The sequence below is a fragment of the Hippopotamus amphibius genome, chromosome 5 (assembly GCF_030028045.1).
Source record: "Hippopotamus amphibius kiboko isolate mHipAmp2 chromosome 5, mHipAmp2.hap2, whole genome shotgun sequence".
NCBI lineage: Eukaryota > Metazoa > Chordata > Mammalia > Artiodactyla > Hippopotamidae > Hippopotamus > Hippopotamus amphibius.
The window spans coordinates 158,272,821-158,288,593 of record NC_080190.1 but is presented as its reverse complement, the minus strand read 5'-3'; the positions used below and the strand labels follow the sequence as shown (position 1 = coordinate 158,288,593).

Sequence of the window (15,773 nt, the reverse complement as noted above, 5' to 3'; positions counted from 1 at the left end):
TTGTGTGTATATTTTAATGAAGATATATAGTTCCTTTTTAAGACAGACTTAAGATAGACCTATTTGTCCTTACTTAATCTTGCTTTATAGTGGGCATTCAAGTACTAATGTTTAAAAGTAGATTTTGGCTGATACCTATATACTATATACCTACTAGTATGTAATACATATAGTATTTAGTATATCTAATAAAGTATACTACACAGAATAATATATTTGTAACAGTAGTACCTACAGAATATAAACTATTAATATCTATTTGTACACCAGTGCCTTAATGACTATATGAATTTAATATAAGATGACAGCATCTCAGACTTACTTCAAAGGAATTTAAATAATGAAGTCCCATTAGTCATATCAGTCTATGTGAGTCATAAATACTGAATAAAGTTTGTGTTTCACTATCAGATATATACATGGATAATAGTATCCTTAAGGTTGTTTATTGCCAAAAAAACCAAAAACCCCAGCAGTGGAGTGATGTTTCTTTAGTTTTTTCCATATTGAAACTTACCATTTTTCTTCCTATCCTTTATCTAGAAAATGGAGCAAGAGGTAGAAAACTTCAGTTGTTGTGGATCATGATGTCATGGCACCACATCCTCTTCCTGTGCAGTTCCTATTTAATTCACCGTTGTCATGGTGACATAACTGATGCAAGATGAAATCCTGCATCTTATAAGGAAAAGATTAAGATAGTAAATAAAAATATTTAAACTTTTCTGGTATTTATGTACATGTGTAAGATAAATTACAGAGACAACTGATAAATATTGGAAGTTTGATTGAACAAGTCACTGTAGTAATAGTATTGCTGTGGTTATCAGTAGTTAAAATGTGGCCAACTCTTAATAAAGTTATTTTGATAACTAATGTTTATGGCACTTAAGAGTAATTAGTTACATTAACTTTTTTTTGTTTTAAGCACTTTTAATTTTATCCTTCCTAAAAATAGTTTGTGTCATATTAGAAACTTACTTAACCATTGTGTCTTTGCCATCCTTTTTGTTGTCTTCGTTTTCTTCAGTGCCCATCTCCCATCTGCCTTTAGCTTCCCCTGCCTGTTCATTTAAAAGCTAGTGTTCAAGTCATGATTTGCAGGAGGCACTTGAACAACTTCTGGCTTCACCACAATTCTGTACTTGAATGCCAAAATTAATGCTTTTTAGATAAACATTTTTTATAATTCTAATTTGGGTTAATAAACATTTTAAATATTTTTTGGTTTACTTTTATGATTATACATACAGCAAATGTATTAATGACTACTTTGTTAAACATCTTTTTAATAGCACAAAGTTTTTATATTTGAAAACTATTTATATCCTTCTAAATGTGTTTAGGTTGTATTCTATATATACCTTTTATATACAATTATATAAATATTATAAATTTTGTATTAATGATACCAAAAATACATTTCTTTCTTAAAGCAATAAAAACATTCACCACCATGTATATTCTCCCCCTTCCCTGCCCTGTTTTGTTTTTTTTTTTTTAGGAATAGGGAATAATCTCATATGAGAGATTCTGGATTCTGATAGTTTCTGAGTTAAACTGACTTTTGTTGTCATTTTATCTGGATATTGTATTTAAAGCCTTCTAAAACTCAATTCAGATACCTTAATTAGTAGATACTGTCTTATGTAATGCATAATGCAATGCCAGTAGATGTGTATTCCTGGACTCACATACACACACATACTCATTTTTAGTGAAGTTTATTATAACTTATTCTAGATGCATCTTTTATAACTAGGATTTTATTTTGTACATATAGCTTCTGTAATAAATTTTAAGGGTGAAAATTGCTTCTCAATTTTGTTTCTATTTCTTAATTGTTTTAAAATAATTCAGCGCAAAACATGCAAAAATCTGCTTTATTACTGTGCATAATTTAAAATGCTATTGACACTGGAATGTGTATTTAGCTACAAAAACTAATCCACTTCCTGACATACTGTATACAGACATGGGAAGTAACATATCTACATTCCTACGTAGCCATGCTGAAATTACAAACCTAGAATTTTTTTCTCATTTTTCTGCTTAAAAGTGCAATAAGGCTAATTAGGCAAGAAAAAGAAATAAAAAGCATATTCACAAATGATCTTATATATAGAAAATCCTAAAGAATATTTAAAATCTAACCACAAAATATCAGTGAGAGCTAATAAATACGGCAAAGTTGCAGGATAGAAGATCAACATAAAAATCAGTTGTTACTGTATACCAGCAATGAACAATCCAAAAAAGGAAACTAAGAAAGCAGTTCCATTTACGGTAACATCTAATAGAACACATAGGAGTAAATTTAACCAAGGAGGTGCAAACTTGTACACTGATAACTACTAAATGTTGCTGAAAGAAATTAAATAAGGCCTAAATAAATGAAAAGAGGTCCTGTATTCATGTATTGGAAGACTTAATGTTAAAATGGCAGTTTTCCCCAAAGCAGTCTGCAGATTCAGTGCAATACCCTTCAAAGTCCCAGTGGCCTTTTTTTGCAGAAATGGGAAGGTCAGTTCTAAATTCATAATGGAACTGCAAGGGACCCTGAATAGCTAAAACAATCTTGAAAAAGAAGAGAAAGTTGGAAGACATACTTTTTTATTCTGAAACTTACATGAAGTTACATTAATAAAACTGTGGTACTGGCATAAAGGATAGATGTAAATTTAAAAGCTAAAATTAAAATTCTTAGAAGAAAACATGACCTTGAATTTGGCTATGATTTCTTAAATCAGAAAATCAGAAAATACTCTAGCAACTAAAGGAAAATTGGGTAGATTGTATTTCATCAAAATTAAAACCCTTCGGGATTTCCCTGGTAGTCCAGTGGTTAAGAATCTGCCTTCCAGTGCAGGGCACGCGGATTCGATCCCTGTTCTGGGAACTGAGATCCCACATGCCACAGGGCAACTAAGCCGGCATGCCACAACCAGAGAGAAGCCCGCGCCACAGCAAAGATTCCACGTGTCACAACTAAGACCCAACACAAGCCAAAAATAATTATTTTTAAAAGTTCATGCTGCTTCTACAGATAATATCCATACTGTAATTATTATAATTATGTAATTTAATATACTATCTTAAAATTCAACAAGAAAAAGACAATCCAGTAATGGATTTTTCTGATGAGTTAACAGTTTTGAGGAGTACCGGTCAGGTATTTTGGAAGATGTCCCTCTGTTGGAATTAGTCTTTTTCTCACAGACTGGGATTATGGGTTTGGGGGAGGAAGATCACAGAAGTAAAGTGATCATATCAAGGTTACCTACTATCATTGTGAGTTACAACTGTTGATTGACCTTGATCACTTGGCAGAAGTAGTGTTTCTCAGGTTTCTCTATTGTAAAATTACTCTTTGGGTACTGTGCTCTGGAAGATCACTATGTATAGCCTAGTCTTAAGGAATGAGAAGTTATGCTCCCCCTTTGGCCTTTTTTTTGTTTGTTTTAACTGTTTCTATCAGAGATCCCTATAAGTGTGCACCATGGGATCAATTGAGATTATTTCAGTCTCACTTCTTTTCGGTACCACCCCCCGCCACATAACACACAGAATACATTTTTGCTCAAAATAATGGAATTGAGAGACTGCCCCATAATAAAAGGGACTTCAATAGGACTTGAGTATAAGGTAACTACTAGCTGAGGGATATTATATGTGGGAGTAAAACCTCTTTATTTTTTATTGACATAGTTGATTTACAATGCTGTGTTACTTTCTGGTGTACAGCAAAGTGATTCAGTTATACATGTATGTTTCTGTGCATTTGTGTTTCCTTTTACCTGCTGCCTGGAAAATATATATTTATAGTTTTTAGAAATATATATATTATTATAGGTATTAAATGTATATATAAGCAGAGAAGGGCAGAAAGTGCTCTCACCCGTTCCCTTCCAAAGACCTTTCCTAGAAATTGTGCACACTTCCCTTTTTTATCTCACTGTCTGGAACTTAGTCACATGGCCACGTTTTGTTGCGAGAGAGAGAGAGAGAGAATAGCTGGAATTCCAGAAACTATCTTAAACTGTGAGGTGACCTTAAAGATGGAAAGTTTCAGGGACAATGATATTTTTAAATTCAGGACTTGTTGCTTACAGGAAGTAAAAGCTGAAAAAGTAAGGCGCCACTGAGTCCTTGAGCACACAAGTGGCATGGTCAAATGGACTTGAAAGCTTTTCTTGGTGTAGAAAAGTGACAGGCTAGAGGCAGGAGGGTCAAAAGAAAGACTTATGAGGCATATTTGTAAAGGCTTAGTAAGACCTTGCTTAGTAATACAGTGCATATTAAAGATAATTCCATAGTTGTATAAATAAACCCCCTGGGGACTGGTGGGGATATTCACAGTAATACATAAAAGTTGCCAGTTTCAGTGATGAGTTGAATACAATTGGAAACATTTTGATTTCAGGTAATATTGGGAGGCAGAAGAGAGTAGTCTTTGTAGTCCATATTTTGAACGGTAACTTTTGTGGTAGGCTGGAAAATGGCCAACAGAAAGATCTTCATCCTAATCCCTGAAACCTGGGAATGTTTCCTTCTATGGCAAGACAAAAAAAGGAAAGGCTTCTTTAGATAGAATTCAGGATCTTGAGACAGAATTAAGGATCTTGAGACGGGGAGATTATTCTGGATTGTGTGGAACCTAAATGCAATTATGTATCATGATGAAAGGGAGACGGAGGTTTTAAAGAGAAGGCAGTGTGACCAGCAAGTCAAAGACTGACATCACGTGGCCACAAGCAAGAAAATGCTGGCAGCTAGCCACCAGGAGCTAGACAATGCAAGGGACAGAGTCTCGCCTTGTTCCTCTACAGGAGTGCAGCCCTGCCAACACTTTGGTTTTGGCCTAGCGATACTGATTTTGGACATCTGGCCTCCAGAACTGGAGGAGTTATGATTATAAGTAAATCATGGTGAGAAAGAACAACCATTTTAAGCCCCTCCCCTTGAGATGAGTCTTCCTCAGAAGATGAGGTGGTCATATGAGAGTAAGATGAGGAAGGAAATTAAAGAGGTTCTGAATCAGTTTTGTATGAAAGGGAATTTCTCACCTTGAAGTAGTGCTACAGGTTTCAAAGCAAAAGGAAGGGGGGTTTTGCTTTTTAAAAAATTTTTGTTCAGGGAGAAAGGCATGATTGGAATAGGGCATAGCTGGTTGCTAAAATACTTACTCAAACTGCATGTACTAAGGGAACCGGTAACTGCCTTTTTGCTGAATAAAATGTGTACTTAGTCTTTTTCTTTCTCTACCACTCAGCACCATTCTATGTGGTAGAGCACATGTATGTTTTGGAACAATTTTCTTCCTCATGCCTGTTGAACACTACACCCATGTGGTTTTCTTTCCAGATTCTCCTTTCTTTGGTTTGTTTTGTTTCGGTGGCTTCCTTTCTCTTCATGGTGGCCTTAGTCTTCATGTTGTTCTCTAGAGCTTGGTCCCAGGCTCCCTTTTCACTCTGCACTTTCTCCACATGGTGTTCCTTGCTCTTAAGGCTTTAAATACCACCTGTATTCTACCAACTACTCCCAAATTTATATCTCCAGGCCATATCACTTTTCTGGACTAAAGACCAATATATCTTGATCTTTCCCTGAAACCTGCTGTTCTTGTAGAGTTCCTCTTATCAATAAATGCCACTACCATCCATCCAAATGTTAGAGCCAGAAACCTCAAGCTTGCCTCCCCCCTCAGCTTCCAATCCATTGCCAAATCCTGATTTTCTGCCTCCCAAATACCTCTCAGTTCTTTCCACTTCCTCCACTAGCTCTCTCAACTCACTGAATCACATGCCTATACTACTGCAAGAGCTTCCTAATTGGTTTAGTTTCTATTCTTGCCCCCTGCCATCCATTCTTCACTCAGTAGCCAAAATATTCTTTAAGGAACTCATATCTGATGCCATCATTTTTTCATATTTAGTGTTTCCCATTGCAGATCCTTGTCATGACTCCTGCCTACCTCTCAGCTTCCTCTCCGCACTCTTCTCCTGGTTCACAACACTCTGGCCACACTTAAGAATTTTTAAAGTCAGGAGCTAAGTTTGTTTCATTTTCATGATTATAGATCTAGCACTTACATAATAGGTTCATAGTTGACACTAAATAATAGGTTCATAGTTGACTCAATGATTGCATAATGGATAAGGAAAGCAAAAGATGAAGGAGCAGAATAGGAAGATATGAAGTTATTAGAAATAGAGGCCCATTGGGGGCGCTACGGTAAGGGGAAGCCTGTACTTCAGAAAAGGAAAGGGATCTAGCTAATAGCATCTAATTTTTAAAAAGATACAAAATCATGCCATTTATATTTTTAGAAGCTGCTTCTGTTAGATGTATCCAATTTCAAGGCTATAAAAAGAACAAATTTTCACTTCAATTTGCTAATAGTTAATTGTCTACATATTGGGCATCCTCATGAGATTGAAACCCATCTAATTAATGATTGTATATTCTTAGCTTTGCATAGTCAGAATAAAGAAACTAGATAAAGAAGTAGGCTTACATTAGGTAATGTATTCAGTTTCACATGTAAGTGGCAGAAGCAAGACTCTACTAGGCCTGTGTGATCGAAATCCATGTTCTTAATCACCTCCCCTGAACACACACTGTAGGTGCCTGACTCATAGGCTCTTGGCAGTTCAACATTCTTTGATGTACCATTGTTGGCAATTTGCAAATATCTATAACCCCACCTGAGGGTGTTCTCATGATCCATGCTGAATGTAGGCTGGAAGTGACAGGATGTTAACACGTTAACATCCCTGGAAAGAGCTGCCAACCAGACAAAGGTAGGAGTCAGTGAGTAATACCCCAGCTCCCTTGCCCCTTGGGTGGGACAACTCTGAGGCGTGTTCTACAATTTGTCTCTAAGTTCTCCATGGGGGTTGAGCCCTAGGTCTCAGAGCAAGAATCTGCTTGAAACTGACTCTATTAGCTTTCTTCCGTTCTCTGTCTCACTTCACTCCCCTGCCTGTACTTCTTGTCATCCACCTCCCAAATAACCACTTGTATCCTTTACTCCACGTCTGCTTCAGAAAGAACTCAACCTAAGACACTTGCCCCTTTATAAAGTAAAAGTAGAAAAATGTGAAATGCCCCAATAGCTATAAAGTTTTTTTAGTTTGTTCAACTGTTATTGAAACTCACAAACCAACAATAACTTTCGCAATATTTATTGTGGTAGGCTAACAATTTTATTTTCAAATTCCTTCCCAGTTTAAAGATTGTCTTAATTATCTTGTAGCAATGTTAAATTGTGTTTTATTCTGTTTTTAAGAGGAAAAATCTGGAAGCTTTGTGTTTAGGCTATGTAATTTTTAGTATGCAAAGGTTGGAATTGAAATCACTATATTTGAGCAATCAACCCTGCCAACATCTGAGCTCTGGCTGGGAGTCAGAGAATAGCACTTAACATGCAGTGAGAGGGCTCTTGGAATACTACTACCTTCAGAGCACACGCCAAATCAAAATGATTTAAATGTCCAAAAGATATGGGATTAAAACATGTAATGGATCAAAGAGTGCCAAACGTGGGTACCCTGGACACGCAGACCTTGTGAGCTGCGAGTACCACTGTGAAACTTCAACTGGCTTAAAGACTGACTTGGGGAGAAGGGGAGGGGGTTGCTCATTGCAATAGATAATGTATTCACGAAATAATTTGGAAACTGATTACGTGTGATGAATCCTAATTATAGCTATTTACTGTGGTGAATATTTAGGAAAATCAGGGTCTTAAAAAAATACTAGCGTCTGCTTTAATTATTTAGGAAGAAAAATAAGTTACCCCAATCTTATGTTTTGTAATTATTTTTTACATTCAGTTCACATGTTTTATATTTAGGACCACAGCATATGTCTCTTTTCTGTTTCTTCCTTAAATTTTTCTTAAGACTCCTTCCCCAACTCACCAAGGAGAAAATGTAAATTACCACCATCACTCAAATAAATTCCCTGGTTTCTTCTGAACCTTCACCTCACAGCTGTTGCATGAAGTATAATCACTAAAGTACTAGCTAAATGAAAATGTCTATCCAAAATGACAGTTTTCTAATATTCTTACACTAAATAACTTTGCAGGAGAAGAAACAGAGATAATTAAACACATTTTTTTTCCATCTAAAAATAGCTAATCTGGAAATACACCAAAATGCTAATGCTGGTTAGGAAGAGAGAAGCATGAATGAATTCTTATCTCTATTTTTTAAGTTTCTGTAAAGTGATTATATTCCTTTAGCAACAAAAATACTTATAAAAATGTAAAAGTTGCTCTTAAGCTATAATTATTTTAACTGTGAAATCAAATATCTAATGGAAGGCAAAAAAGATCAGGGGGGAAAAAAACGTGTATTTAAACTGAAAAATTATTATATTTTTACATTGTCCCACTACTGTCTTTGGGCAAATGTTTCTCAAAAAAGTTTTTAAAAGTCTGCAAATCTTAACCTGTGTGATCAGAAAGGAGGTATTCAACCTTTGGGTACATACATAATATAAGCATAGCATTATAAACCTTGCTGGCTGCAAACTGTATACATCTCATCCAGCAATGAAAAAGGAGGGACATAAATATGTAAGAAGGAAGTAAATTACAAAATACCTGAGCTACAAAATAACTGAAAAATTAACAATGAGAAGCCCAAGCCAATTGGTCTATATTTTCAATTTTTAACATAATTAAAATGAGATAATGATAAACTACATTACAAATGACAAGACACAACATGAAAATGTTATTAGGATATTTTAATTATAGTCATGAGGGTAGAGACTGTGTGTCTTGTACAATTAATATTTGCTGAATTTATGTATCTATATAAACTATATATTTATAGAAATTAAAGTCTCTCCAAGAGACTTTTTTTTAAGAAGAATGAGATATGGTCCCTGCCCCCTAAGGAATGTGTAATATGGTAAAATTACATGTTAAGGCACCTAAATTGCCTCATACCTCAATAAAAAGTATGGGTTTGCCTTTATCATCCATGGCACAGGAGGACAGACTATAGACTTCACTGTGCAGTGGAGAAGCAGAGCCTGTGGAGTTAAACATGGCTTCAATCTTCTTGAACATGTTCTCCAAAAAAGATGCCTTTCGTTACAGTAATATGGCAGAGACATTTACCGCTCACCAAAATGTCCCTTTGCTCCCCCACATTTCCTGTGACGAGGGCTGATCAAAGAGCTCTAAGCAGAAGTGCCATGTGTCACTTCTAAGCCAAAGCATTTAATAGCTGGCAGAAATCTCTCTTCCCTCTGTCTCGGCAACCTAGAGGACGTGTATTCCAAATGATATAGCCGAAGAGAGGAATCAGCCTGGATCCCTGAGTCACCATTTGGTAGGAGTTGCCCCAGAGAGTCACTAAGAGCTATAAGAAAACTTGATGAATATAAATCACTATATGTTAAACAGAGGGTATTTGGGTTTGTTACAGCAGCATAGCCTAGTCTGTTCTAATAAATAGTTAATATATTCACTTGATGATTGTTGAGCCCGTGATGGAAGAATCAGTATGAAGACAGAACTATGAGATCTGCTTTTTAAAGTAGGCAAAAATTGATCTGTCTTTTTGTGCTGATTCACTTCACAAACAGTGTGAAAGACTTGACCAACCTCCAGACCTAGCCAGGCTCCTGGTACCTAGTATTTAAACCCAAATAACCTTTTGCCTCCACAACCTGTGGGACTTGATCAAAGCAATCTTCTTGAACCTCAGTTTCTTGGTCTATAAAATGGGTCATGTAGTACTAGTACTCATATGATTGTTCTGAAAATAAATTACATAATAAAGCATTTTAGCTCAGGGCCTTACTTCCTAAGAGCTGTTTGCCTCCCCTATCCTTTATCTGAGGCCAGTGGTTCTCAACACTGACTGCATTTTAAAATCGTTTGGGAAGATTAAAAAAAAAAAAAAATTGATAAACCTGTATTCTACCCTAAACCAAATAATCAGAATCTGTGGAGGTAAGGCTGAGGCATAGATGTTTTTTAAAAGCACCAGGTGATTCTGTTGTCCAGTCAGGGTTGAGAACCATTGCCTTAAGCAACGTGTAAACAAAATATTTGATTACACATAACTGAAAATAAAACCTTCATTTAAGAAAAAAAAAAACCTTCCAACAATACACAGGATGGCCACTTTTTCACAGACTTGGAGCTTTAAAAAAGTCTTATTTGTAAATGACAGACACGGAGTCAATAAGTAGTTACTAGATGCTCTCAGGGACTGCAGGACATTCCAATAAGCCCAATGATGTTGCAATGGAAAGAACAGGCTCAGATACCATTTACGTTGTTTCTCGTGATCACCCTTTTTCTGTTGTTATGGGCTGAATTGTGTCTCTCTCTGAGTTTATATGTTGAAGTCCTAACGCCAGTACCTCTGAATTTGTATGTGGAGATAGTCTTTGCAGAAGCAATTAAATTAAAATGAGGTCAATAGGGTGGGCCTAATCCTACATGATTAGTGTCCTTATAAGAGGAATTTGAACACAGACGTGTACAGATGGAAGATGATGTGAAGACTCTGGGAGAAGATAGCCATCTGCAAGTCAAGGAGAGAGAGCTGCAACAAATCCTTCCCTCACAGCCCTCAGAAGGAACCACCCCTGCCAACACCTTGATCTCGGACTTACAGCCTCTAGAACTGTGAGAAAAATAAATTTCTGTTGTTTAAGCCACCCAGTCTGTAGTACTTTGTTACAGCAGTGCTAGCAAACTAATATACCTGTATTACAGTTAAAGCATGTGGTAGGTTTTTGGTGAGTGGGTGGGAGAAATAGCCACCCTGCCTCTGTTTTATTAAGAGATGCTCTGAGAGAAGATGGGGTTTTTGTAAGGTCCTTGAAGTTGAGTACTTCGACTATTTGATAGGAAGGTAATTTAAAATGATAGAGAAGGTCGGGAAATGTGAATCATTGTGTTTTCTGGCTCACAGCCATGTCCTAAAGGGACTGCTCTTACAGCCTCTGTTGCCCACATAAGCTGCCCTTCCCACCGCCCACCCCCCGCCCCCCGCAACTAGAGTGTCTACCCCTCCTGCCATGGCAGATTGGACTAAGCTGACCTTCCAAGAAAAGATGTGCTGGACCAATCAGATTCTTTCTTTAGATTTTGGAATTGGAACACTGAGAACCAGACCATTTAGCTCTAATGAACAGAGTTGAACAGTCATATTGGACTCCTTGGCCAAGGCCACTTGGCTGAGCCATGTTCTAGAGGAGTCTTAAAAGGCAAGTCGAGGGAGAAGAGGATTAAGTAGACATGCAGGCACAAACAGTAGGTGTGACTTCTTTAATGGAGCTAGCTTGAATGAGTTTCTGTACCACAACCAGAAGAGTGTTAACTGGAACAGCATGAAATCAAGAGTGAGAACCTTGAGGCCAAAGACCTGCCCTGAGGTGCCACTAAAAAATCAGCCTTATCTCTCTTCCATGCACACAGAAGACCTTCAGGCTGGAAGAAAACCTTAGAGGACAGCATCAGCAGCATCATGGCTAATATTTTCTGAGAAATTAAGATAAGCCAGGCCCTTTGCATGAACTATCAAGCCTTCGGACAGGGCATAACAACAGATGAGGAAAAACAAAGAGGTTACAAAACCTGCCCTTAGATGTATAGTTATCGTGGTAAATCAATTACAAATATGGTCACAATTATTTGCCCTTCCTGTACCTCCCTCTTTGCAATGTGACTATATAGCTGCTCCCATCAAGAGGTGGAATCTGGGCTGGCCCAGCGACTTGCTTTGGCCAATAGAATGTGGCATAACTGACACTGTCAGTTCTGAGGCTACGCTTAAGAGGTCTTAACGCTGCTTCTTGATTTCTTAGAACCCTGTGCGTGTGAAGGAGTCCAAGCTACTCTAATGAAAGATGAGACACATGTGGTCCAGTAACCCCTGTGATTAATAGCCAGCCAGCCACTGGAGGTGTGACTGAGGCCATCCTAGATGAGTCAGCCTCTAGATGATCCCCTGACACTCAGCCAACTGCCGGATATATGAATGAGTCCATCCTGGACCGGGCAGCTCCCAGACAATGCACCTGCTGACCACGGATGCATGAGTGAATCCAGCCAAGATCAGCCAAACCACCCAGCCAACTCACAGAGTTATGAGCTAAATAATTACCCTAGACTTTCAAGCCACTAAGTTTTTGTGGGTTTGTTATGCAGCAATGACTGTTGGTGCCGAGAGTCTGGGACCTGAACAGAAAAGCATCTGACTTCCACACCAGTGAATGCTCTCAAATCCTGCATACACTATAGCCTGGCCAATGAAATACCTTCCTTCTGAGAAGCCCTATATGTAGCATCTTCATTAGATTGTAGGATTGGTCTGGGTGAGTTCAAAACCCACTTTACTTTGCAGGTTACTGAGCAACTGACTGGGCAGGTTAGCTTGTCCAAAACTTGGCTTCCTCATTATGTCAACTGCAAACAATATCAACTACCTCACAGAGACACCAGGAAGGTAAAATGAGATAGCACATCTAAAGTGTCCAGAGTATAGCAGGCCGTGAGGTTTCCTAGAAGATGGAAGTTTCAATGGCTCCAAAATTTCTTAATAACTGAAATAGAATTTCACTTTCAGTGTCACTGTTCAACCAACTGACAGTTTTAGGAATGAAAATCTCTTCTTAGAGATATTGACTTTTGGGATGGGGGTACTTCCCTGGTGGTCCAGTGGTTAAGAATCCGAGCTTCCCCTGCAGGGGGCACACGTTCAATCCCTAGTTGGGGAATTAAGATCGCGCATGCCATGTGGTGTGGCCAAAACAAACAAACAAATGAACAAACAAAAAAACCCAAACTTAGAGATACTGACTTTCATATAGCTTGTAACCCTTAATTCTATAAGAATGCAGTAAGTTTTTTCCCAATTATAAGCTTTCTAGATCAGTATTTCTCAAAGTCTACAGGTCACTCGTGAAAGAGTCACCAGCTCACTGTCAAATGCAGATTCATGGCCTCATCTCAGACCTACTGAATGAGACACTCCTGGGAGCAGGGTCTGAGAACCTACATTTTAAATAAAGTTCCCCAATAATTTCCATGCACATTAAATTTCCTCTGCTAAGACTTTAAAAACAGGGACACACTGCATTTTCTCACTCTAGTATTGCTTTCTAGTTGGGTGTTCCCCGAGGGTTATTTGTGTCCGAAGATTTTAGGTCAAAAAAGATACACTAGCACCTTTTTTTCAGAAGTAGTGTTACATACAGACATAGCCACTAAGTTTTTGGTGGAAACAGAGTACACACCAACGAATGAACCAAACCAGATGACACCATGATTTTTTTAAGAGTATCAATATATTATTCTTTGCATAAATACTGGGAAATCAGTTTTTCCTGTTTCTGTTGTTTTGCATCTATAATCTATATATACAGACTTATGCTAGATACAGAAATAGGGGAGGAGAAGAGTGGGGAGGGCATTTAACAAAATATTAACTTTTTTTTCTGTTGTTATAAATAACATCATTTTCACAAAGCAAGCACGAATAAGGATAGGAAATGACTTGACCCTAAATTGACTTTGAAAGTTTGTTCAGTCTAAACTAGCTTTAAGCAGGCATGTTTTTGTTCACCTCCTGAAATAGCCATTAGAGAGAATAGTGGGAGTATTTTACTCGGGCTAAATTCTCAGGTTCACCTAGCTCTAGTTAAAAGTGTCTTAGTTTGATGTCTTTTTGGTCAATCTGTTTCATAGAATCATGTTTTTTAGAAGACTTTTTCACCAACAGTAGAAAAAAGAAAAATAATAACAGAAGGAAACTACTTCAAAAAGTAGTGTTGGAAGTCTATTCCTCTTCAGATGATACCAGTGCTTAGAACTTCTGATTCAAAGCTTTTCATTTCCTACAAATATATTTTTTTCACTGTTCCAAAGGTGGAAAAGGCTCTGAATGGCAAAAACTCTGTGCTTTTTAAAACCTGCTGGACAACTTCTCATCTCTAAGAGTACTGAAGTTTTGCCATACCAGACTGTCTATGACAAATAACAAAACATATGCATAAAGAAATCGACTCTTCTAAATTGTGCCAATCTGTGGGTAAAAAAACTTACTTCTGGAGCCACACAGCTGTTGAAATCAGTCATATTTACAATTTTTACAAATGAGTTTATTTTAATAAAAACAAGTTACTCTGTGAACATGATCTCTAAACAGATTTATGTGGGCTGGCACAATCTGCTATGCTAAACATATATTCATATTGCTTAGGTCTGCAACCAGGTTTTTTTTGGGGGGGGGGGGCGGTGATGATAACAGCCTTGCTTTGTACAAGGATACCAAATAATTGGCATCAATTATCAATTCAGCTAAGGACACTGTTCTCAGTACTGAGCTATTGAAATTGTTTTCCTGGACAGAACTGCCCTCTGGGCATGGCCCTAAATTGGGAGGACTCTGGGCTGCTGGCACTGGGCAGTGAACCAGGCAGACAGCTTATAGAGAGAAGAAGGTGACTACAAACTGATGCTAAAGATGAGGAGGAGGAGGAGGAAGAAGAGGATAGGTGGGAGAAAAGGAAGAAATGAAAAAAGGGAGGGAGAGAGACAGAGAGAGAGAGGTGAGATTTACATTCACTAGTCGGTACCCTTAAAGGGGTCTCTTTATTTATTTCTCCTTGATCTTTCTGACTGCTCACCTTGCTTCTTGTTTTTATGCTCAGGTTACTTGCTTGGTTACAGACTATAATCTCCTTGAAGACAGAAATATCGCCAGACTCAGCTGTGTATCTTCCACAGTGCCTAGCATACACTGGTGCCCCAAAAACTAGTTGTTAAATGCATGAACAAAAGAATGAATTTCCGTATCTGAAGCATTTCCTTTTTTCAGAGATTCTGTTCTCAGTGGGCACAGTACTGCCCCCTAGGGGGCATACTGAAATTTTGTGGGGGCAGTTTTTGTACTGCAGTTCTTGTATAGTGCCAGTTTTTCCATAGTGAAAAATATTTTATTATTTCTATTGATACTAGAATAGTATTTTAAAATACATTACTTTCGCTTATTTCACCTTTGTATTATTAGAATATTACAATGGTTTCTTGTAGATAGTTTACATTATCAGTAAATTTAATTCCAGGAGGATAAAGTTGTTAAATTTTTGTTGTGTTGGGTAATATACAGGGTTTTGAGTATGGCAGGATTGAATACCTACGTTTACAAGATTAAGCTTTGCTTGCTTCTGCTGCCACAATTTCCAGGATTCCAGGACGAAACATACAAGTAAAAAGAAGCTTGTGTACATTGATTTCAACCATCAGGCTTTCACTTTAAGCAACTGCGTGCTTTAGGATTAAGGCGGCTCAGTGGAGCGCTGCTGTCGAAGCACAGAGGGTCCAAGACTGGGATGAGGGTGGGGAACGAACATCAAGGCACCGGAGAGTTCCCATACGTCTTGGCCCGCGACTCTGTGCAGAGTAGCTTGGAGGGTGAGCCGTTTCTCTTTGCTTTGGTCTGTGCTTTTCTCCACTTTAAAAAGGATGGGGGCGGGGGTGGCGGAGGGAAGGAGAGAGGTGGGGAGGGGCCGTTTCCCCAAAGCCGGGGTCCTCCGCCGGCCCCCCTCTGTGGGGCTGGTTCACATTGAAGCTGTCTGGATTTGACGAGCACAGGTTGGAAAGAAAGCCCTACAGAAGAGTGACTCGTAGGCGGGAAAAGGAGGGTTTTCGGGGAGCAGAGGGTGGCTCCTTCTTGCACGGCAGTTCGAAGTGAGGTTGAACCGAACTTTTGGTCTCAGTGAATGGAGGG

At 38.1% G+C, this 15,773-nt stretch overlaps 1 protein-coding gene across 2 annotated transcripts in view; it reads left to right on the top strand.

Moving 5' to 3' along the window:
• Window positions 1-1,565, top strand: part of ATAD2 (ATPase family AAA domain containing 2) — a 62,508-nt gene extending 60,943 nt beyond the window's left edge. For both annotated transcript variants that reach the window (XM_057734191.1, XM_057734192.1), the window contains exon 28: window positions 544-1,565. In XM_057734191.1, coding sequence (XP_057590174.1) covers window positions 544-588 — 45 coding nt within the window. In that variant the 3' untranslated portion in view covers window positions 589-1,565. The remainder of the gene's footprint in view (window positions 1-543) is intronic.
• The last annotated feature ends 14,208 nt before the right edge of the window (window positions 1,566-15,773 follow it).